General features: G+C 43.8%; 8 protein-coding genes across 8 annotated transcripts; 3 read left to right on the plus strand and 5 right to left on the minus strand.

Annotated features, from left to right (window-relative positions):
- Positions 1 to 470: 470 nt before the first annotated feature.
- BCIN_10g02310 (hypothetical protein) lies at positions 471 to 3,234 on the plus strand. Its single transcript, XM_024695497.1, has 4 exons — positions 471 to 697; positions 777 to 1,504; positions 1,559 to 1,798; positions 1,856 to 3,234. Exons 2-4 carry the CDS (start codon positions 989 to 991, stop codon positions 2,609 to 2,611), a joined length of 1,512 nt encoding a protein of 503 aa, XP_024551291.1. The 5' UTR covers positions 471 to 697; positions 777 to 988; the 3' UTR covers positions 2,612 to 3,234.
- A 79-nt stretch (positions 3,235 to 3,313) lies between these two features.
- Positions 3,314 to 5,891, minus strand: BCIN_10g02320 (hypothetical protein). Its single transcript, XM_001556970.2, has 2 exons — positions 5,673 to 5,891; positions 3,314 to 5,609 (listed from the first exon to the last, which is right to left on the minus strand). The coding sequence occupies exons 1-2, from the start codon at positions 5,761 to 5,763 to the stop codon at positions 3,916 to 3,918; spliced, it is 1,785 nt and encodes a 594-aa protein (XP_001557020.1). The 5' UTR covers positions 5,764 to 5,891; the 3' UTR covers positions 3,314 to 3,915.
- Positions 5,892 to 5,927: 36 nt separating this feature from the next.
- On the plus strand, positions 5,928 to 7,286 carry Bcrpo26. Its single transcript, XM_001556969.2, has 3 exons — positions 5,928 to 6,101; positions 6,190 to 6,612; positions 6,664 to 7,286. Exons 1-3 carry the CDS (start codon positions 6,070 to 6,072, stop codon positions 6,698 to 6,700), a joined length of 492 nt encoding a protein of 163 aa, XP_001557019.1. The 5' UTR covers positions 5,928 to 6,069; the 3' UTR covers positions 6,701 to 7,286.
- A 5-nt stretch (positions 7,287 to 7,291) lies between these two features.
- On the minus strand, positions 7,292 to 8,762 carry BCIN_10g02340 (hypothetical protein). The gene is made up of 5 exons (XM_024695498.1): positions 8,303 to 8,762; positions 7,739 to 8,151; positions 7,547 to 7,654; positions 7,392 to 7,471; positions 7,292 to 7,329 (listed from the first exon to the last, which is right to left on the minus strand). Coding segments are annotated over exons 1-5 (861 nt in total). The 5' UTR covers positions 8,562 to 8,762; the 3' UTR covers positions 7,292 to 7,328.
- A 12-nt stretch (positions 8,763 to 8,774) lies between these two features.
- Positions 8,775 to 12,510, minus strand: Bcafi1. Its single transcript, XM_001556967.2, has 3 exons — positions 10,983 to 12,510; positions 9,685 to 10,935; positions 8,775 to 9,634 (listed from the first exon to the last, which is right to left on the minus strand). The coding sequence occupies exons 1-3, from the start codon at positions 11,832 to 11,834 to the stop codon at positions 9,194 to 9,196; spliced, it is 2,544 nt and encodes an 847-aa protein (XP_001557017.2). The 5' UTR covers positions 11,835 to 12,510; the 3' UTR covers positions 8,775 to 9,193.
- A 120-nt stretch (positions 12,511 to 12,630) lies between these two features.
- Positions 12,631 to 14,828, plus strand: BCIN_10g02360 (hypothetical protein). The gene is made up of 3 exons (XM_024695499.1): positions 12,631 to 13,425; positions 13,538 to 14,018; positions 14,074 to 14,828. Exons 1-3 carry the CDS (start codon positions 13,423 to 13,425, stop codon positions 14,496 to 14,498), a joined length of 909 nt encoding a protein of 302 aa, XP_024551293.1. The 5' UTR covers positions 12,631 to 13,422; the 3' UTR covers positions 14,499 to 14,828.
- Positions 14,829 to 15,362: 534 nt separating this feature from the next.
- On the minus strand, positions 15,363 to 18,119 carry BCIN_10g02370 (hypothetical protein). Its single transcript, XM_024695500.1, has 7 exons — positions 17,544 to 18,119; positions 17,419 to 17,485; positions 17,296 to 17,367; positions 17,176 to 17,237; positions 16,943 to 17,124; positions 16,292 to 16,893; positions 15,363 to 16,240 (listed from the first exon to the last, which is right to left on the minus strand). The coding sequence occupies exons 1-7, from the start codon at positions 17,561 to 17,563 to the stop codon at positions 15,728 to 15,730; spliced, it is 1,518 nt and encodes a 505-aa protein (XP_024551294.1). The 5' UTR covers positions 17,564 to 18,119; the 3' UTR covers positions 15,363 to 15,727.
- Positions 18,120 to 18,145: 26 nt separating this feature from the next.
- On the minus strand, positions 18,146 to 20,750 carry BCIN_10g02380 (hypothetical protein). The gene is made up of 2 exons (XM_024695501.1): positions 20,208 to 20,750; positions 18,146 to 20,157 (listed from the first exon to the last, which is right to left on the minus strand). The coding sequence occupies exons 1-2, from the start codon at positions 20,516 to 20,518 to the stop codon at positions 18,396 to 18,398; spliced, it is 2,073 nt and encodes a 690-aa protein (XP_024551295.1). The 5' UTR covers positions 20,519 to 20,750; the 3' UTR covers positions 18,146 to 18,395.
- Between the last annotated feature and the right edge of the window lie 180 nt (positions 20,751 to 20,930).

Here is a 20,930-nt window from a genome sequence, read left to right on the forward strand (position 1 = left end):
GTGCGTGCGTGCGTGCGTGCGTGCGTTAGTTTTGTGTTGTTTTTATTGATGGAACCTCGATTCTCAGATGCAATAGAGATCTTTTCCAATCGTTCTTTCTACTTTTCATTGAAGTATCAAGGTTCTAATTTAGTTCCCTGCAAGACCCTGATCTTCAAGGCACGATGTGCATTCGCAACGGGTGGCCAGGTCCAGGTAGTTTTTTAAGGTTGACGGGCCGCAATCGCTTTAAGGGTCAGACGGTGGAAGGGTGGAAGGAATGGAAGGGATCCCAGCTTGATATGGTTGGCTGTTATGTGGCGCCTTGTAAAAGACCCTGTTGTGCCTGGCCTGTGAGATGTCATTTTAGATGGGTCGGTGTACGAAGTATATGAATACCCCGTCTTCCCTGTAGAGGCGAGGTGAAGCTTGGCACGTGACGAGTCCCTCACGGTACCTGAGAATTCGGCTAGCCCCTCATTTTTAATTAAGGCGGTCTATCAGGAAGTGGCAGAATTATCATAAAAGTTGCCCAAGAATCGCGTCTTGAGAGATCCTGCATTATATCATTAGACGCGATTTGGAAGTCTGATGAGAAAAGAAAGAATAATTGAATATTTACTTGGATTGATTCTTGGATTTCAGTCGGAATTCAACATCTGAAGTTTGGTTTTATTCATTACCAATTCTTCTCCAAAATTGAAAGGGAGGTTTATCTGTAAGTTGTTGGAGAGTGAGCGCTGCTGCCAAAAGTATGGCTGGGTGGTGATAAATCGTGGATTAATAGATGTATTCAGGAAACTCCAAACAACCACGAACGCGCTTTCCAAAATTCAAACTTCTACAGTTCATTCTTTAGTCGATTGTTCACTTGACTATAAAGTTACTCCCTTCACTTTCCACAATGACTTCACCAAAATCATCAACTACGCGTCGCGTCCTAGGGGACCTCAATATTAATATCAATACTTCCGTTATTGATATCAACCATGCGTTGCGAAATACAAAGATGGAGAAAGTATCATATAGTAACCACCCCGTCCATGCTCCACTTGAGTCCTCGCAAGTGGTGGGACATTCGACAACGAAATTACAGCGGGAAAATTGGGAGGAGACGAACACGAACACGGGTTCCCGAGTTGCAAATATGGAAGAAGCAACGGCTGAGGATAACGTTTTTCAAGGCTTGGAAATTACCACAATCAACAACCTTGAGCTTTCAATTGCTGAGCGGGCCTCTTTGGCTAGCAAAAAGAGACGTTTGTCGAGCACTGTACAATTTCAAGACACTATATCGAATCGATCACCAGAATCTCACGGGAAGCGAAGAAGAATGGATCCATTATCGGGCAACTCTTCGCTGCTTGACGGACGTGGCGCGGACGTGGACGCTCTCCCACAGCATACGTCGTCACAACCCACGGCGTCTCCATCCAGTGATCCGGTCGCCGAAGCGAAGGCGTGTGACGAGAGAGTTGGAATAACGGATGAATCGAGTGATTCGGGGAAGGACCAGAAACAAAAGGTATGTGTTTGTAACCCGTACTGGGAATTTCTTTTTACTGATATACATCTATAGATGCCACCAACAACACCTCAGAAGCAGTCTGCCCCAAAATGCTCCTCCATATCTGCTTCTTCATCATCATCTTTCCCTTCTGGAGTTGACGCAGAAGACTCCGCTATCATCAGCAATGATTCAAAATTGGCCGAAACTATCATATCCAACAAATCAACTTTCATACCCACTACTATATCCACCCCAAGAACCTTCCAAACCTCAAAATCAAAATCTCTATCACGGGAAGAAATCCGTCAAGTTTGTTCCCTTTCCTCTGGTAACCAATAACTAAAAAAGCTAACTCGACATCTCTAGAAATCCCAAGCACTACGTCTTCGTCTTTCTCTCGCAAACTACAAAGTAAAAACAAACCAAATCGATCTCCCTCTTTCACGTCTACAAGTGTGTTCTACCTCACCAAAGCTTCCTTCTCTTGCTCGTCTTCGCGGATATTCTCATGGGAAGATTATGGAACGAACACCGCTTCCTGGTGCGCGTAGTATGGATACTGGGAGGGAAGCAGTTCCAGCCATTAATATACAAGGCCCTGGTTCTGCCAATAAAAATACGAGTGTTTTTGTCCGAGAGAAAAGAGGGGAGAGAGAGGATGGCGATGAGAACATCAATGTTCCTTCTAGTCCTCCTTTATCTGGAAGAGAATCAGATTCATTCTCGAGAAGAGATTCTGCTATTTCGTGCACTTCTTTTGGCTCCAACTCTAATTCGAATTCGAATCCGAGCTCGGGCTTAGGCTTGGGTCATGCACATCCTCTTACTCCCACTCTCAATACCACTTCCCATTCTAACTCCAGATGCAAAGAAACCGATGCAAAAATGGCGATTAACATCGAACAAGAAGTTGCAAGAAGGAAATATGAAATGATTGGTGGCAAGGAAAATATCAAGATACAAAGAACCCCGATTCTAGAAAGTCAAAAAATAAGACTTGCGAATCCACCCATGATTTTTGCGCAGCCGGAAGAAGAGAGGAGTGTGAGTGAAAGGGGGAGAAGCCCAGAACTATCGAGGAGAGCAGCGGATGGATTGGTGAGGTTGAAATTATTGAGATAGGGAAATTTGTGTTGTGTAATGAGAGAGGGATGGGATGTGAATTTTTGGTGGGCGAGCGAGCGAATGTGCTGGGATGGGTATAGGTTTGAGTCTGTATTTGTTTTTCTTTTCCTTTTCCTTTTCTCTATTCGGTAATGGGTTAGGTCGGGCTAGGTTATGCAGATGCAAATGCGACTGCGTAGAAACGGGCATAAGGATTAAATGGGCATGAATGCATAGCATCAATAGCAATAGCGTTAACCACAATAGTATTAGAGTAGATGAGACTATACTTATATTTACATTTGTATTCCTCTTTTTACAATGTCGCACAGGTATTGTATGGCATAGAATGGATCGGATTGGATTCGATTAGGTTAGATGGGTGGATAGATACCCAACGAGAAATCGTTTCAGTAGTTGTTCTTTCGGCTAAGCATAGGGGTTGTTGTGTGGTGTTGTTTGGTATGGTATGGTATGGTATGGTATGGTATAGTGGAGTGGAGTGGAGTGGAGTGGAGTGGAGTGGAGTGGAGTGAAGTAGAGTAGAGTAGAGTAGAGTAAAGCGTAGAGCTGGGATGAGAATGAGATGAAATGGAATGGAATGGAATGAAATAAGTGTAAAATATATATGTGTGTGTGCACGATTTGTTTGTTCGTATCTCGCTCTCTTCGTTCCTGGGATGAAAAAAAAGTATATATATACTTACAATACTTACTAGATGAGGACTAAGTAGCTATTTAATGAAAGAGTCGATTTATAAGAGAGGAGTAATAGTGATGATGATGATGATAATGAAGACGAGAGTTTAAGTGTCATTATTATCATCATGTATAACATTCATCATTCATTGTATTTATTCATTATTTGTATTTCATCACAAGGTGGGTAGGTATATGGGCGAGTATCTTTCCACCACCTCTTTTTCCTCTCCCCCAAGTTTATGTTTCGGTAGTAATAAAACAAAGTATAGTACAATGCAGTACAATGCAATGTATAGTCCAGCTATAACGACATCGTAGAGATGTATGCAGCGCTTGCTATCTCTGATTCTTTGGTTTCTTTCGCTTAAATCCTCACTCTCACTAGGTAAGAAAATCATTTTATGAATTCCCATTGCTACCCAATTGTACTCCCAAAACTAATCGATCTGCGAAGAGGGTGTGTATTAATGTGTTTTCGCTGTATTAAGCCAGCGGATAGCTCTTTGCAACCAATGTAAGATATCTCGTGAATTTCGGGGTTGTGTCTTCGACTTGTCACAAGTCCAATGACGAAGCAGAGGTCAAGGTCGAAAGACCAGACCTTCATCGGATAGCATCTATCAATCAATCAAACTCCTCATCTCTGCCTGGTCTCGTGACCAATCATGTGAGCCCTCAGGAATCTGCTGTTCATCTCCACCAATCCAAAATCGGCCTCCTTCTAATACCTGTCTTTGAAAATCCCAATCCAAATCTATTTCAGCAGCTACATCTGCGGTGTCCCATCCGTTAAGTGAAGGTGCTATGGAGGCTGCTGCTGATCCCGATGCTGATGTTGATGCTTCAAGATTGAAGTTGGGTGTATGTAATGCCGGATCGATCAAATCCATCCCCATATCTAAAGCGTTCATATCCATCCCCGTGCCATCAGTCATGAAATCTAGACTTGGCAATTCTCCTCCAGTGTCTGTATAGGGGAAATGGTCCACCATGCCCATATCGATATTTAGATTCATATCATTCTGACCATCCATAAAACCGACATCCTGATGGTGGATTCTCATATGTTCATGGAAGTCATAATCTCTCATGAATTTGTGAGGACATCCCTGAACTACACAGTCAATTGTTCTTCTGGGATCATAACCCGCTAACTCCTCAATTTCGGTTTGCTCGGGTGCTCTTCTCGTAGAACGCCTAGCTTGTGAATCAGTCTTTCGTTTACCCCTCGCATTCAAAATGCTGGATAAGCCGAGATGATGTGTTCGAACATGATCTTCAAGGTTAACTTTCGAGACGAAATCTTTACCACATGAATCGCTTCCATTCCAAGACGCGAGGTCGGGATTTTGGGAAACATCAAACGTTCCACAAATAAAGCGTTGTCCATCATGTACAGTCCGCATATGAACCTGTAAGTTTGCTCTCTTGGTAAAAGTCTTCGGACAGCCTGGATATTCACAAGGTATATTCTTACGCTCTTCGAGTGTAGTGCCCGAGTGTTGAGTATCGATATGTTTTTGAAGTAGTTGTTGGCTGGAACATTTTCGATCACAGAACATACAATTTGCATGTTCTTTCTTGATATGTGCTTGTAATTTGGCATTCGTTGTGAAAGCTAACGGTACTGGTGTGCCATCTTCGTGGAATTTCCCCGGTACTGTACATTCTTCGCATAGAAATGTAGCTGCTCCATGAGTTCTTTCCATGTGCTTTTTGAGACCACCTGACGCATCGAATCCTGCTTTGCAAAGTTCATTCGTAACCGGATCGATATAGGTGCATGGAAATGGAGCTAAATCGAGATGGTCGGAGCGAATATGGCGTTGAAGTGTTTGATGTTTTCGAAACGTCTGATTGCAGGGAGGATATGATGTACATCTGAACCTTTCATGGCCTTCGTGAGCATCCTTATGCCTTCTTAACCTTGTAGCCGTCAAGAAACTTTTACTACACCCTTCCCAGTCACATGTATATTCTCGTTCGTGAGTATGAGATCCTTTGATATGTTGCTTCAAATGTTTTTCCTCAATATATGCCTTGTCGCACCCTTCATATGAGCATATAAATGGTCTTTCATTTGCATGTGATCGTAGATGTGCTGCCAATCTTGCAGGTCGATTGAATGTTTTTGTACATCCTTCATAAGTACATTTTATCGTCTTATACTCGGAAGGAAATTTCTTGCCAGGCACAGGCGAAAATGGTGTATTCGGTGTATCTGCTGCTTCCATAGTATCTTCCTCCTCCTCCGAGATTTGATCTTGTTCCGGCTTGTATTCATTATCATTATCACCATCGATTATGTCTGCCGCTATGTGATCGTCAATCTCGAGTTCCCAAATCGAAGTCTAGACCAGGAACTATTTGCACTAACCTGGCAGAGAACTCGAGGCATCAATTCGTAATCTTTTCGTAGAAAGCTCTAGAGAAGCATCTCCTGTTCTCTTTCTAGTATTTGTCGCCATTGCTGATTTCGGACGTTGTTGAATTGGCTTCAAAAATACTCAATTCAAACTGCATCTATCACCTTATCCGAAATATTTCATAAAATTATTGTGGCTATCGCAAAGGCTCGAAATCTTGGCACGCTAGCTGGAGAAGCGCGCTAAACCCAAACCTTAAATTATATGGAGCTCGAACCAGAATAATCGAGGCGCAAAGAATTCAGCCGCGCCAAATTTATTTTTGAGATTCTTCATCCATCACCGACTAAATCTCTCGTCAACAAAGAAAACTCTCAACAACACCCTCACTCATTATCACATATCAAAATGTCTGACGACGAAGAGAACTATGATGGCGGGTGAGTTGATTTCTTCTTACTTAAAACATACCCAGGCTGTCCATTTGCAAAGCTGCCTTCCAAACCACAACTAACGCTTCTCCCCCAGATTCTCCCCAGCCTACGATGAAGCCGAAGAGCCAGAGTATGATCCCGAAGGAATGGAAGATATAAACAACGTTTCCACTGGCGAAGTAGACGATGTCGCCGTATCGACCCAGAACCCCGATCAGCTCCTTACTACCGGCGAGCGCGGTGTCGTCACGTCGGGAGATTTGCATGCTGCCAACCGAGCCAAAAGCAATATTGCGCCTAAGGACAAGAAAATTCCAAAGGAGCAAAGGACTACCACACCCTACATGACCAAATACGAGCGTGCGCGTATCTTAGGCACTAGAGCCTTGCAAATTAGTATGAATGCGCCGATTTTGGTTGATCAGGAGGGTGAGACGGATCCATTGCAAATTGCGATTAAGGAGTTAAGGGACAAGAAGATCCCGTTGATCGTTAGACGCTATATGCCCGATGGATGGTAGGTTTATCTTGATGATTGACTGGGGAATCTCACTGATGATTTTGATAGGTATGAAGATTGGACTTGCGAGGAATTGCTGCAGTGAGAGATGGTGGTCATTTACTTGCATATGTGGTAATACGTGCAGAGAGACGCATGGAATGGGCGATTGGCGTATGAAAGGCGTTTGCTTATATGTAATTGGAGATGATCTAATTTGAGGAATACATGGATAAAATTGACCTCGATGATGGTATACATGCTTAGATGCATCGCCTGGGGGTTACGATTTATTTGAAGCGCTTGCGCAGCTTCCACTCGCAGAATGAGCGCCGGCTTAACTTGAGTACTCGAAAACTATGCATCACTTTGATTGGACGGTGGGCGTATCTGGACTTCTACATGGACCTCAACTCTGAAAAATCAAATTTACGGATTTGCGCTTGGGACGGCTTTCATTCAAAATGGTCGATTATGTTGACAGCACAATTTTCTACCTGCCTAGAACCAGGGTATTCGTGCAAAGTCGACATTTTCAACATCGGGATTTTTGAATAGTGAAAGTGCTTGAAGGTCCTATCTGTCCATCTTGCAGTCTCCACCCAGACAAGATATAGGTTACTTTCCCGCGGCTCACAAATTTAGACATAGAAGTTTAGGCAATTTGTTACGTAGCAAAGAATCGTTGAACATAGTTTCTAAAGCTTATAACTATTTACATGATCATTTCTGCTTCTATGAAATTCAGTATTTGACTCCTGTACTTTTATGAGACCGAGAAAAAGTCAAAGACGTACTATGCGAATAAATATTTAGCGGCATGTTCAATGTGATCTCTTCCAAATGTCGAGATAAAAAAGTATGAGTGATCGTATCCCTATCAGAAATTGTTAGTCCGATTTCCCACCTGTGAAATGACTCAAGACACTAGAGAATATAGATATAAACCTACCTCTTGGTATCTAAGCGTCAAATTGCTGTCGTTTCCTGACTTCTTTGCCGCAGCCTCGAAATTCTCTGGTAACAACTGCCCCTGTTTATAAAAGTTGTCTCCCGTTCCCTGTGTAATTTCCATTCATGTCAGCAATCCATCCCACTTTCTCCCCCAATGCATAGACAGAGATATGTTAAAAGAAAAACTCACCACATCAATCAAAGCCGGGAACTCCCCCTTGAACTCCCCAATCAACTCCGTCGCATCATGCTTCTTCCATCCCTCCTTCTTTTCCTCTCCAAGATAGCCCTTGAAAGCCTTTTCTCCCCATGGACAATTAATCGGATTGGAAATTGGCGCAAAAGCACTGACACTCTTATACATTCCCGGATTCTTCAAGAAGAGAGTGAGAGCACCATGTCCGCCCATTGAATGGCCCATGATACTTTTCCTCTCAGAATCGAGTTCGGGGAAGGAGGAGAAGAGAGAAGATGGGAGCTCGGAGGTGATGTAGCTATACATTTTGTAGTTTGTCGAGTAGGGAGGATTGGTAGCGTCGATGTAAAAGCCGGCACCGGTACCAAAGTCCCAGGAATCATTTTCACCGGCTATATTGAGACCTCCTGTTGGTGAAGAGGTGAGTTAGCTTGGGGGTTTCAATTGGTACTAATGTGCTATCCGCTCCTCTCGTCATTCTATACTCATTCCTCCCTTAGCTACAACCGCAAAAAGAAGAAACCCGATCTTCTTCCCCGAACACGTCGAGAAACTTACTCGGACTGGTATCGGGATAAACCACCGCAATTCCCTTCTCACTGGCCGCACTCTGAAAGAATCCCTTCTCAGCCCCATTGTCTCCCGTACAAGTAAGACCCGCGAGGTAGAAGATCACTGGCACTTTTTTCTCTGCAGAAGCCTTAGGTGGTAGATAGAGATTCAATGCCATCTCGCAGCCCACTGTGCTAGCATCGTGTGTAAGTTTTAGCAATTTGCCGCCGAATGAGGCAATGGTTGCTGTAGTTTTAAATGACATCTTTAATCGTGTCGACTTTAATTAGAGGTTTGGAAGAATGTTTCAATATGTTAGATTATGATAGTTAGAGAAGATGGAAGGAAGTGTGAGAAATGGGGGAAATATTGTTAGTTTATCGTCCGCACAATGATGTGGGCATGACGTTTGAAGCTATTCGACCCCTCCTTCGAAGCTTGATGTTACCCCACATTATTCGGACGTTACTCGGAATTCTGGGTCAAGCTTTCCTTATTGATTTTTGATGCTGTATTAGGAAAACAATTCCTTGAGGTTCTCTGTAACTCGAGACATATAAATTACATTGGCTCACCGGGAGGATCAAGGTTAACCGGGGACATTCGCCAAGCTCCATGTCCATAGGCAATATACGGATCATAGAATGATGGTGGCATTATAATAAACGTCGTTCCATTCGTCCGCAAAACTGTTCTCTGTCTCCATGGGGTATCTATCTCCTGAACTTCCTTTCGTTCTTTCATGGCTCTGTAATTTCTCAGTCCAGTAATCAATCAATGCAGTCCCTAAACAATTGCACCCTAGCACCTTCCATCTAATATCGCAGTGATCATGATCTCGTAAAATCATAAAAAGAAGCCAACACCAATATGCAATCAAATCCTTCTCTTACTATATCAACTGACCCGCCTTCCCAAAACCATTGCATCGCCATCAGCCGGGATGTCTCTCTCCACACCCCCCAACTTAGCTCTCATCTCTGCTTCTGCTTCTCTCCTAATGCGAATAAAAGCTAGTTTCTCGAATCGACTCAAGGCTTTCCACCAATGTCGTCCAGCTTCATGATCGCTGATCCTCTCCAACAAATCGACAACTCTCATTCGAACATCTCGATCTTTGTGAAAAAGTCCAAGCGCAATATAGAAAAGTCCTGCATGTGATTCGGGTGCTACAGCTAGAAGCTGACATATTTCATCATATGAATGTGTGTATCTCTCCATGGCAACGTATATATCACGACTTGCACCAGGAGTAAGCTTTGTCATTCGTAGACGATCGTGTAGATGATGAAGGTCAAGAGCTTTGAGAGGTCGAAAGTTGTACAGTTGCACTAGGTCCTAGATATTGTAAGTCCTTGTTCTCATGAAATTTTAAGCACAAGACATACCTGCTTGAAGCTATAGTAACTTCGAGTGGCTCTCCAGCCCTCAATCCGATTCACATTACTAGCGAGCTCACGGAATTTCGCATGATCATCAGGCCAAACGTATCCATGGCCGCTGACGTTTTCATTGCCAGGCTCTGCTTTTTCTACCCCAATATATAAAGCACTTGCGCCGTAAACACTCTCTTCAAATTGTGCCGAAATTCTAGTGAATTTGACAACCCAATCTCGCCATTTGGCTCGGATAACACCTTCACCATGTCTAGCTGCAATACTGCGGATAACATCATTCATAAATGCAGCATCGCCCGTTGGATCACTGGCGGCTTGGCTAGTTGAGGTTGCGACATTTGTAGCACTGGCATAAGCCGGGTTTTGTTGCTGGAAGTTTGCAAGTCCTTCCGTAAGTGGTGCTTGTTCGATTCGACTACTGATCTTCATTCGACCAGATGGTATGTCACATAATACGTCCCACCACTCCGGGTGGTTCTCGAAAGTTGGATTTGTTACACCTGCGATAAACCCTGGCACTTTTAAAAGGTCGTCGATTTTACTAAGATCGGTATATGGAAAAGCATGGCGAGTGAATCCACGTAAAATTCCTCCGGATGCTAAAGCGCAAGCTGCAAGTACAGCTTCAGCAACTTCACCTGATGGACGATTGTGCCCAAGGAAGATGACGCGTTTTTGAGTTAACATTGCATTGACTAACACAATGATAGGATGAGTATGTACACCTCCCGTTGTAAGATGAGGATGTAGCGCGAACGGAATGGGGGATTTGACATGAGGATCGTTGTATGTCTGTATGAGTTTAACAAGAGAAAAATCCCCAACTGTCTCAGGAGATACTGCAACGGGAACCTTGATGGGTATCGGAATTCCATTGTACATAACCTTGGTCTCAAATTCGTGTGTATCCCGAGGTACCGAGTAGTTCGAATGTATGAGTTGTTGGACATGCGCTTTTGTACCATTTCGCACCAGACCTGGTCTCCTTTCTGGACTTTCGGACATGGCTGCCATATCATCTAGCGCTTCGCCTTTGTCCTCTGCCATACGCATTTGAATCATTTGCTCAAACTTCTCTACAAATAGATCTTTGTTGTCACTAGCTTGTAGAAGATGACGTTCGAGTATGCTCAATTTGGGCATTAATGATAGATCCATTGTATTCACTGCCTCATATAACTCCGCCAGCGTTGATGGTTGAGGCGTTTTGAAGTATTCCTCAAGAGCTAACAATAGAAGTGGCTGTCAAGAATTAGTAGGTTTCCAATTGGGTATCATAAATGACGCACCTTATAAATGTGCAGAAATGGATGTCGAGTACATATTGCCATAGCTTTCACTACAGCCCCTCTTTTGGCCGTCTTGTCTTGCTTGGTGTTCACAAGATTTAAAACATATATTAGAGGCGGACCTTCGCCTCCTTCTGGTTCATCTTCTTCCGATGAATCCTCCTCACTACCTTCCACCCTTTCTAAAGGGTCAACATTCCCACTCTCAAAGAGAGCTGCCCTAGCTTCCTTCTTTGCCTTTCGTAATCTTCTTCTTTCAGCTTTCTCCTCTGCCTCTTCTTCGTCCTGACTGGTATCTTTATGTAGGAAGAATATCGTCCAATCTTGGTTTCGAACATGGGCTTGATCTGGCAACATCAATTCTGCTAACATATGTTCATCGCCCGTTATAGCAACAGGGTATTGATGTTCCATAATTGGTCCCTTGTCAATATCAAATGATGCCACCAGTATATATTCGACATGGTTCTCTGTATCTCCTCGAGGATATTGTGATTTCAGTCTTCTGGCAGGATGTGCACTTGAACTATATTTATTTGGAGCGGATAATGATGAGTGTTGGGAGGATACACCACTGGTGGGAGTTTTAGAAAGGACGGTACTTGGATCAGAAGTTCGATCCGTGTCTATTGGTGGGGGATTCGGACTTCGTGAGGGACGACGTTGTGACATGACTGAAGGAGAACGAGAGGATGGAAATGAAGACAAGGAGGTTCTCCGTTGGAAACTCCCATTCGAACTTGTTGTTCCACTTCCTATTGTACCCCGCGTGGTGGGACGAAGTGCTTGCATCGACATAATCGTAGAATTGGCCTTGCGACTTGGAGGCGCATATGGAAGTGCCGATGCCATACTGGAATCTCCTGTAGACCAAGAAAGCAATTAGCTAGGTTCGCGCTAGTATCAGTAACAGTCCCACTTGTGAGACTTTAGACTTTCTAGTGGAAGATGGAGGCCTTCATTCAATCCGTGCGCAGGTCAGCCATGGAAGAATTTCTGGATTTCAAGGGTATCGCCGTCTAGATTTCATGGATAATACAGCTGAAGAAGAAGAAGAAGAAGAAGAAGAGGCAGAGGGAGAGGGAGAAGAGAAATCGTGTGTGTAAGAAAGGATCAAAGTCAAACCAGATACATGACAAATTATGGGAGTAGAAGTAAAATGGGAGAAAAGGAGAAGAAGCTAAACAAGAATGAGACGAAAAGGATTTAGAGGTCTCATGTCATATAGTCGTGTCAGTCGTCATGTAATCATGTAGGCATGTATTGATATAGTGTTCGTGAATAGAAGGGCGTTGATACAACAGCAAGAGAGTGTTTCTGCAACGCCAATTCTCCTGTGTTTCCGATAACCAGTGAATGAGCGTGTGGTGGTTGTATTGTTGTGTGGTAATGCTTTTCATCCCTCTTTTCTTCCGTTTCAGGGGTAAAATCCATCCATCCATAAATAGGGGTCCAGGTTCCTCAACCGGGATTGTGATGTGAGGGTGGTGAATGTTGATGTTTGAATGGCTGCTGCTTGGCTACCTGCGGAGGATTATCTACTCCTGATCAAATCGTCTCGCACAAGGCTGCGTATTCATCTATGGATCGATCTATCTCTACCAGTCCAAAAGTGCCTGTATCTACCATCTATCTATCCATCTCCCTTGCCTCCATACCTGCCACATGCAGACCTTGGTACTGGGACACGCGTGAGGCTATTTTCCAACATCTTTCCATCATTGGCCCAAAGTCTAATTCCAAACAAAAATCGCCGATTAGTCGATGTTGTTCGAATGGCCAATTGTGTCCGGTATCCACAGCAAGGTGGTAAGGAGTGTGCAGCGTCCTCTTGTGCCCATGCAATGTGTTATTCCATCACATCTGCTTCATCGTCGGAGTGAGGATCTTGCGTGACTGACTGCGTTCGTGCTAACCCTGGCTACCGGTCCGTACCTGCTTCGGAGCATCCAAGTTCTTGGAATCCTTCGCCTTTCTGCCCAGTTATTCTGTTGTTTCTGTTACGATTAGCCTTGTGCTAGCAAATTTATCATCTAATTATAATTCACCCAATTCGCCAATCACACGCATGCATTGGGATAACCTTGCTTTTGGCGTGCTTTCGCTGGACTTCCAATTGGCTTTGTTTACACCAGCAACCAAACCAAAACATTCAGCCTCTCCATCTTCATCATACCTAATAATTCCCTTTCATAACCATTGTATACCTTCCATCTGCACTCTTCGCTCTTCCCACGCATAGCATCTATCCAATTGATTTCAACCAGTTCCATCTGTCATTCTTGCCTTCTTTGGGTTCAGCCAAGATCTCAGGTCAATTGTACTGTACTTGCCACAACATCAAGAATTAAATAAATCTATACTCTCACTCAGAATCATCAAGCACAACACTCCTTTTGCACCGAATTTCTGGGGAATCTTTGGAATCTCCGCAACAGCCATGGTAAGTTGTCACCGGTCCACTTTTCAAAAGTCGTTACTTCCAGCTCTTTAGTATGATGCATTGAGACCCAGAAAAGGAAAATGCGAGACTAATGCACTTTGACTTTTGGTAGTCAATGTCGGCCTCCTATAAACCATCACCGCTCTCGTTCGGGTCACCTAGAGCTTCACCATTTCGAAGACCGGAATCCCAATCTCAATCTTCTACTCCAGTTTCTCTTTCTCCGTTAAGACAATCAACTCCAAATCCAAATCCTGCAGCGGTCAAGAACATGGTCACGCCAAGTAGACTTGGTAATGCGGTCACCCCCAATTCGTCGGATGGAATAACTACGAGCAAATGGACCCCTAGAGGTATTCCTCCTGCCTTTCGTGAAACGGAACCTTCACCTACAAAAGGCGCACAGTTGAGTCCGGGATTCGGTGGCCCGTTGAGAGCGGCGAGTACGAACTATTCTAATGACAACGAAAATGCGCTGTCGAAATTATCCAACGCGCAAGTCAGAGAAATGAGGGAAGGGTTCCAGATATTGGATAGAGATAGTGATGGACAGGTTGGCAGAGAAGATGTAGCTGATATGTTGACTCAATTGGGTATGTTAGCATTGCCAAATTAAGAAAGTATGTCAGAGATGCTAATATTCTCTAGGTCTTTCCTCCAATGCTTCAGAATTAGCTGGTTACTTTCCACCATCAACTCCACAAACCATCACACTCCCTACATTTCTTAATTCGCTCGCTACACAGCTATGTACTCTTTCGCCAACTCCGGAATTACTAGATGCATTTTCCGCATTTGACGAGGATGACAGTGGACAAGTTGATTATGCAGAATTACGAGATGCCTTAATACACACAGCACCCGATCCAGGTGTGAAGCCCTTGACGGAACGGGAGGTTGATAGAGTTATGGGTGGATTCACCGCACGAAAAGCATTATCAAAACACACAGGAGCAATGAGTGGAAGTAGACGGCAGGATGTATTCAAATATCAGGAGTTTGTTTCTAGTGTTGTCGGAGGATCTGGGCCGGACGGGAAAGGAGAAAGAGTTAATGACGATGGTGATGAGTAATGTTTCGTATGGATATATGTGTACGAGGTAGAATGGGTAAGGTTTGGGGGTCGGGACTGGGAAACGGTGGAGGTGTTGTGTTGGCGTTCTTATGTGTAATTATTGGTTGGACATTGGTCGGTCATGGACAATGATAAGTCCAGATTGGGTGGAAGGTTATGGCTTCAATTGTATTTGATGTTTCTTTGTTCTGTACACATGGATATGGCACGCTTGGAGTGACGGATCGAATGAACGGCGATTCCCAAATCGACAAAGTGATAAATGTGACAAATGCCGATGCTTTGGTTCTCATTCTTAAATCTCGCAGGCTAGAGATAAGTTGATACAATCAAAATAACTATTAGATTGTAACCAATGTTTCGTTCGTCGAGCATGGATTTGCTCCGGGTGAGTCTGTGATCCCCAGCGAGATAAGTCCAGCACATTAATGATAATGCAATGGAAGATAAAGTCTACTGCACGCAGCAAAGACAAAACTTTCAGTCTGTCAATTAGTCTGAACCGTCTGAACCGTCTGAACCGTCTGAAAGATGGATCGACAAAGAGCACAATTAGTGTTGCAAGCTAGAATCTCCGCGATCAAAATTGTCTGTTTGGAAGTTGGATGCGAAGATCTCTGCCGCTTCTCGTCATCCTTTGTCGTTCTCGTACTGCTGGTATAGTGGTATAGTGTGTAGATATACTGGATACACTGGATGTGCTCCAGGACATGTCAGGGGAGGAAAAGAAGGGGGAGGGGGGGGTCGAGAATCGAGAATCGATTGTGAAAACTCATTTCTTTCAACTCTTATGATGCTTCCTTCACCCATTTATTAGCATGCAGCCAGTATTCGGTAATAGAAAGTATCGAGATATTATATATGATCGATTTCATTTCTTGATACCTGGCTAGTTATGTATAGCTATGTATATCTAGTATACATTTGTCTATATCCATTTCATTTTATTTCATTTCTCTTCATTTCTCTGTTCTTTCGTCCCGTCATAAATCGTAACATCTATCTATCTCATCATCGTGAATTCGTGACCATTGTAAGACATAAAATAAAATCCACGTAAAACAAACGGCTAGAGCAAAAACTCCGTTTTCCCTTCCCTAATTCCTTCCATGCATGTAAATCCTATTCCGTGATTAGAAGAATGGAAGAATTATATACCTCATCCAATTCCATCTCTCAAACCTCCTCAGACATCCATCCACTTTCTCGCTGGCTGGCTTACTTGCGCTACTCCATTTTCTTCCCCAATCTCTCTCCAATCACATGAACCTTCTCACTAATACCATGTCCATGGACATGTCCATTTGCATTCCCCATCTGATTCTGCCTCTCCCACGTACTAGCCTTACTCATCGTTCTCTTTCTCATCGTCGCCATGATTTCCTTCTCCATATCATCACTCCCCTTCTCCAAATCTATATCCTCCAAATAATATCTCCTCTCCCTCTTCTTCTCCCACACATACCACCATCCTACTATAATCATCGTGCACGGAATCGTCACCGCCCAATACAGCCAGAAGCTCTCGCTGACAGCCGGTGTTCCCGGCTCGTTTTGGAAATTGAAAAACGTCATTGAGAAAACGGAAGCGAGATAGGCGCCGGGGAAGAAGATGGCACTGAGAAGCGAAATGGTTTTCATAGTGCTAGAATCGCGTTTTGCGGCGTGAGCAAGCTGGCGTTGCTCTTTGGCCATTTGGAAATTGAGTTTGGATTCTTTTTGGGCGATGATGTTGTAGAGCTAGTTTTCTTTGATTAGTTTTGCGATGACTGAGGGGAGGGAAGTACGAACTGCACTTCTTTGGATATCTAATCTCTGCAATGTTGTATATGCGTAACTGTCGATACCCTGGAGCTTCACCCGATAGAAATCAAACCTTGCTAACATGCTAGCCTGTAAAGCTCTCATGGTTTCATCTCTTCTCCTTTCTGGTAATTTTTCCTCAAACATCTTCATTGCCTTCTCAAGCTGGGCTAAAATCTGCAGATAAGCCTTCGGCCTCTTCCATAGCACTTGGGAGTGACATTCAACCAAATCTCTGTTGATGGCATCGAGATCTATAACACCTTCTCTTACATAGCCTTCTTTCTCCACGATTTCCGAACGCATAGATACAGCATGCTCGAGTCTTCGTAACCAGTCACGTGCATCTCGTTGCTTTAGATCGGTTTTGTATGATATGTCGTGGGAGAAGATGATGGCTGGTAACAGCATCGGATGTCCGATTTGGAGAATACACGCTTTGAGATGTTTGATGGATTCTACCATGTCGGAACTTTCTGTGCCTTTCGCGTATCCAGTTGTTAACCCAGAGTTGATATCATGAGAAAGAGTAAGTTCCCAACCACGAGTCAACCCCTTTTTCCGGACATCACTTTTGCGATTCACGATTTCTAATGGTAGGTTAGTTGATGTGTAGCTTATAGGAGAACGAGAACTTGCGTAGATGGGGATTCTTTTCATCCTGATCATAAGCAGCCCAGAATATAGGACCAACAGCACTCCCAGATTCGATCGATCTAAAAGGTAAATTCATAGTCTTCACCATGGAAATATACGAGGCAGATGGAAAACTGAGGACATTGGTAGCGAAAGTATCTGGGTGCTTGGCATTTAACTGAAGGCTGTAAGAATGTCAGCATCGCATAACAAAAGTTTCGTTGATGAATGCTCACATCAACCGAACGCATGCTATCTGAACCACTCCTTCTGGTAATTCTGGAGGCGCAAAAGCACCCTTTAAAGAAAAGGGGCGTCAGTGAAATCTCATGGTATTGAAGGAAAATCCATCTCACCCTTCTATTGAGGAAATTCTCAAATTCATCAGGTGTTAAAGGGTGTTCCTCTATCGAATTCAGAGTAGGATCCTGCAATGGAGTTAGTAATAATTTTTTCATTATCACTGAAGCATCTCTTACCGAATAAGATACCATCTCCAAATAAGTAGTATGCTCAATAACATTTCTGCACCGAGCGACATTTGACCTACCAGATATCAAATCAGCAGATTCTCCCAAAGCAAATTCAAACTCATGATACTAACGTAAACATATAATCATCCATTTTTGCAAATATTTACGTATTGATTCTGATTATAAAGTTCCTCCTATCGACCTCGGAGTTTGAGATGCGTATTCAAAATAATTCACTCTATCAAAATCGCCTTGCCCAGTCCAAGAGTCGGTGGTCAGCCTGGGTTTCAATTCCAGAGTCACTCTTCAAGAATCAATTGGAATCAAAAACACTCGCAACGAATCGTAAGACGAGCTGAAAGAAGGCAGGAAAACACACAGAAGAGAAAAAGACTCAATTCATATTCCAGACCAAAGATATCATCCGGTAGATGCAGCGGCTCTGGCGTTAAACCCCGCTACAGACCCGTGTCAACGGGCAAATCTGGATCTGACAGATAGATAATCGGAGTGGGTACTCGTGTGCTTGTGGATATTTAGATGCCAAGTCCGTATTTACAGGGATTTATTTCTTGCGGTGAGAACTGCAGGTCTAGGCTTAGTGAGGCTGTGATCAGTGATGATTTTTTAAGAAGAGGCTGGAGAATGGATTACAGAGTTTTGAGGATGAGGATTGATTGGTGCGTTGTACGATCTTGGGGTTCACCGAGTAGAAGGGACTAGAATCTTTGAATGAGAGACATCAAGATGAAGATTTTGACTTTTGATCGTTTCATATATATCTTTAGCGGTTCAATGTTTAATCTCGTTAAAGGACTCATGTGCTAATCAAAGCAAGCCGTTGAGGGATATACTACATCTTATCATTGATTATTCTATGAATTCAAAAGTGTCTACTAGGTATTAAGGTATACGACCTTTCCAACTCTTATGCAAACTCCGCCCGCTATGCCCATAAGAAAGTACAAACTGTATAATATTTCTTACAATCTTACCCTTCCTTCTTGATTACCACCCCCAAACCAGCGAGTGAAATCGTTTCCACTTCTGCTTGATTCTCCGTCGTCTTCATCATCCCCTCCCATCCACTTCGGTTTCTTGATTCCCTCGAGAAATCTTGGTGGTTCAAAAGTGTCGATGGTGTTCTTCATTCGGTGACCCAATGCCTCAAAAAAGTTCTCATCTTCGGGCTCGACGCGGCGTTGTTGAGGCTCAACACTTGGTCTTGAGGTAGGTGCTGTACCAAGAGCTCTATGCCTCTCGACTCGCGGTACAGTCAATACGGGAGCGGCGCGGTTGTTAGGGTTGTTTGGAACCGAACGTCGATCTATGGAAACTTCTCCAAGTCCACCGAGTGATGAATGGCCACCATTCAGCTCACGCTCAATCAGATCACGGCCTTCACGCCAAGATCCTGTACCATAACCACTCTCATTCTCTTCGTCCTCATCTTCAATGACTCCCCCATATCCCACACAGTCTTTGACTTTTCCATATAAATTGAAAAGGGTTGCGAATACAGGAACTAATATAAATATTGGAAAAAACCAATCAAACCAGTCCCCCAAAGGTGTGAATACAATTAGCTTTCCAAGAAACTTGTAAAACATCGTCTTCTTGTACACATCCGGGGGAAGAAATGTAATAAAGTTGAAGGATAGTGGCACGGAAAGCTTGGCTACTTGCATTGCAAACCACATAGCAGCCTCTCCATGAGTGTTTCTTCTGACAAGTGCGCGTCCCCGCCAAACTTTGACTTCAGACAAAGAGCTCAAAGCTGCTGCACACATGTATAAAATCCAGAAAGATGCAATCACCTGGCCTGCGAATCCAATTTCCCCTTTCTCACTATCCCGATGATGAACAACCGTGACAGCAATAATAGAGAAAATAGGATTGATAGATTTGATGAATTCAGACCAAATGATACAGATTGATGCGAGAGTTAAAACAACGCCCAGCACAATTTTGGAGTACGGTAGGAAGAAGTACTGGTAAAGATACCGAGTATGAGGTGTGAAGATAGTGATTCGATCGAATGCTGAAGAATGGGGGGAGCTTTGGCCGATTTCAATCTTTTTTGATGCCGCTGAGTCCAATACAGTCTGTGTGTGCACAGCGTCCTTGAGAAGCCGATCCCATTCATCGAGATATCGGGCACGACTGTGTCTAGCTCTTGTCAGTTGGCGACTTAGATCTGCCAGATATCGTTCCGTAATCACATTTGGAATAGTTGCATGTGGTTCAGACATCCGCCGTGATAAAGTTCTTGGTCGAGATTCGGGTAAATGTGTTTCATCCGCAAGTTCCTCGATCCAGTCCTTAAAGTCCCTTGCAGTACCGGTTTTTCGTTGAGCCAACTGGGCAACCTGTGCTTCCAAATCCTCCAATTTCTGAATCGCCTCCTCCATATTTTCATGAACCTTGGGTGCCCGAGTCTGTATCCTCCTCAATTTTCCACTAATGCTTGCATTTCTAAAGAGATTTCGAGGTATCGCGACAAGCCCATGACCCATGAGATAAATGGCCAAAACCAACCCCCAACAATATGCAAGAGCCATAACCACACTCTTCAGCGACTCAGGAGACACTCCTTCTTTAATAAAAATGTATAACATCGTAGCCAGGCCGGCCCCAAGAATAAGAGCTTGATACTGGGCGTTTGCGCGCAGAGAAAATAGTAGACGTCCTTTTGGATCTCGATAGCCAGCATCGGCATATTCAGCTAGTATGGGTAAAATGAACCTAGTCAAGTATCAGCATGGTCCCAGGTGGAATTATCAGATGTTTCGAACCAAGTTAAGGCAAATGTGAGCCAGTATGTGATGCGCCAGGCGACCAACAGCACTCGATCGTAAAGCCATATTCCTCGACTTCCCGCATCTTCAGTCCTTGCATTTGAAGCAAGATCAATAGGAACAAGCAATACGATGCTTGCCGGCAGCCAGAGCGCGAAGAAGATAGGAACGAGGAGGTATGCCGGAGTCGTGCGGATAGGCAGATAATGTCGGAGTATAAGCAGTACCACCAGACTGATCACCAACAGGGCAATCAGAGCAAATATCTCTGAGCCTATCGGCGATGAAGTTGCGAGCGTTTCCATCATGGCTGTTATATCAGAACAACAATAGAAAGTATTTCCATCTGGAGGGGTGTGAGAAAGGATCAACAATCAATAGAACGATTATGTGTTTGTGTGTTCTACAGGATCAGTTCTGGTGTTTGAATGAGTGGTATTGAATGGGCCCCATGGATTGTATATGGGTGAGTACCAGTGCATACCGACCGACTGTATGATGAATTCGCACAATGAAGCATTGACTAGTGTTACGGCCCACTAAAGGACTTGCTTTAGTTCTGCCTCGTCCGCTTTTGTTGGTGCATCCCATCCACAAGCGTGCATGGACACAGATGATGACTAAGCACCACACCTCCTAACCTTGCAAAAAACTTTCTAGTTCCGGTTTTCCGATTATCACATGAAATCTTTCCATTTCAACCAACCCACCAACCCACCA

The sequence above is a fragment of the Botrytis cinerea genome, chromosome 10, assembly GCF_000143535.2.
Source record: "Botrytis cinerea B05.10 chromosome 10, complete sequence".
NCBI lineage: Eukaryota > Fungi > Ascomycota > Leotiomycetes > Helotiales > Sclerotiniaceae > Botrytis > Botrytis cinerea.

Excerpts from the sequence above, each read along its gene's own strand:
- BCIN_10g02310 (XM_024695497.1), top strand. The coding sequence starts at position 989 with ATGGAGAAAGTATCATATAGTAACCACCCCGTCCATGCTCCACTTGAG. Across the intron at positions 1,505-1,558 it reads GGAAGGACCAGAAACAAAAG|ATGCCACCAACAACACCTCA; the intron begins GTATGTGTTTGT and ends ATACATCTATAG. Across the intron at positions 1,799-1,855 it reads CACGGGAAGAAATCCGTCAA|AAATCCCAAGCACTACGTCT; the intron begins GTTTGTTCCCTT and ends CGACATCTCTAG.
- BCIN_10g02320 (XM_001556970.2), bottom strand. The coding sequence starts at position 5,763 with ATGGCGACAAATACTAGAAAGAGAACAGGAGATGCTTCTCTAGAGCTT. Across the intron at positions 5,610-5,672 it reads TGCCTCGAGTTCTCTGCCAG|CGGCAGACATAATCGATGGT; the intron begins GTTAGTGCAAAT and ends ACGATCACATAG.
- Bcrpo26 (XM_001556969.2), top strand. The coding sequence starts at position 6,070 with ATGTCTGACGACGAAGAGAACTATGATGGCGG. Across the intron at positions 6,102-6,189 it reads GAAGAGAACTATGATGGCGG|ATTCTCCCCAGCCTACGATG; the intron begins GTGAGTTGATTT and ends CTTCTCCCCCAG. Across the intron at positions 6,613-6,663 it reads CGCTATATGCCCGATGGATG|GTATGAAGATTGGACTTGCG; the intron begins GTAGGTTTATCT and ends TGATTTTGATAG.
- BCIN_10g02340 (XM_024695498.1), bottom strand. The coding sequence starts at position 8,561 with ATGTCATTTAAAACTACAGCAACCATTGCCTCATTCGGCGGCAAATTG. Across the intron at positions 8,152-8,302 it reads TTATCCCGATACCAGTCCGA|GAGGTCTCAATATAGCCGGT; the intron begins GTAAGTTTCTCG and ends CTTCACCAACAG. Across the intron at positions 7,655-7,738 it reads TCCCGGCTTTGATTGATGTG|GGAACGGGAGACAACTTTTA; the intron begins GTGAGTTTTTCT and ends GAAATTACACAG.
- Bcafi1 (XM_001556967.2), bottom strand. The coding sequence starts at position 11,834 with ATGGCATCGGCACTTCCATATGCGCCTCCAAGTCGCAAGGCCAATTCT. Across the intron at positions 10,936-10,982 it reads CATTTCTGCACATTTATAAG|CCACTTCTATTGTTAGCTCT; the intron begins GTGCGTCATTTA and ends AATTCTTGACAG. Across the intron at positions 9,635-9,684 it reads GTTACTATAGCTTCAAGCAG|GACCTAGTGCAACTGTACAA; the intron begins GTATGTCTTGTG and ends TACAATATCTAG.
- BCIN_10g02360 (XM_024695499.1), top strand. Across the intron at positions 14,019-14,073 it reads TGATATGTTGACTCAATTGG|GTCTTTCCTCCAATGCTTCA; the intron begins GTATGTTAGCAT and ends AATATTCTCTAG.
- BCIN_10g02370 (XM_024695500.1), bottom strand. The coding sequence starts at position 17,563 with ATGGATGATTATATGTTTAC. Across the intron at positions 17,125-17,175 it reads ATAGCATGCGTTCGGTTGAT|CCTTCAGTTAAATGCCAAGC; the intron begins GTGAGCATTCAT and ends ACATTCTTACAG. Across the intron at positions 16,241-16,291 it reads TAGATATCCAAAGAAGTGCA|CTCTACAACATCATCGCCCA; the intron begins GTTCGTACTTCC and ends AAAGAAAACTAG.
- BCIN_10g02380 (XM_024695501.1), bottom strand. The coding sequence starts at position 20,518 with ATGATGGAAACGCTCGCAACTTCATCGCCGATAGGCTCAGAGATATTT. Across the intron at positions 20,158-20,207 it reads CTCACATTTGCCTTAACTTG|GTTCATTTTACCCATACTAG; the intron begins GTTCGAAACATC and ends ATACTTGACTAG.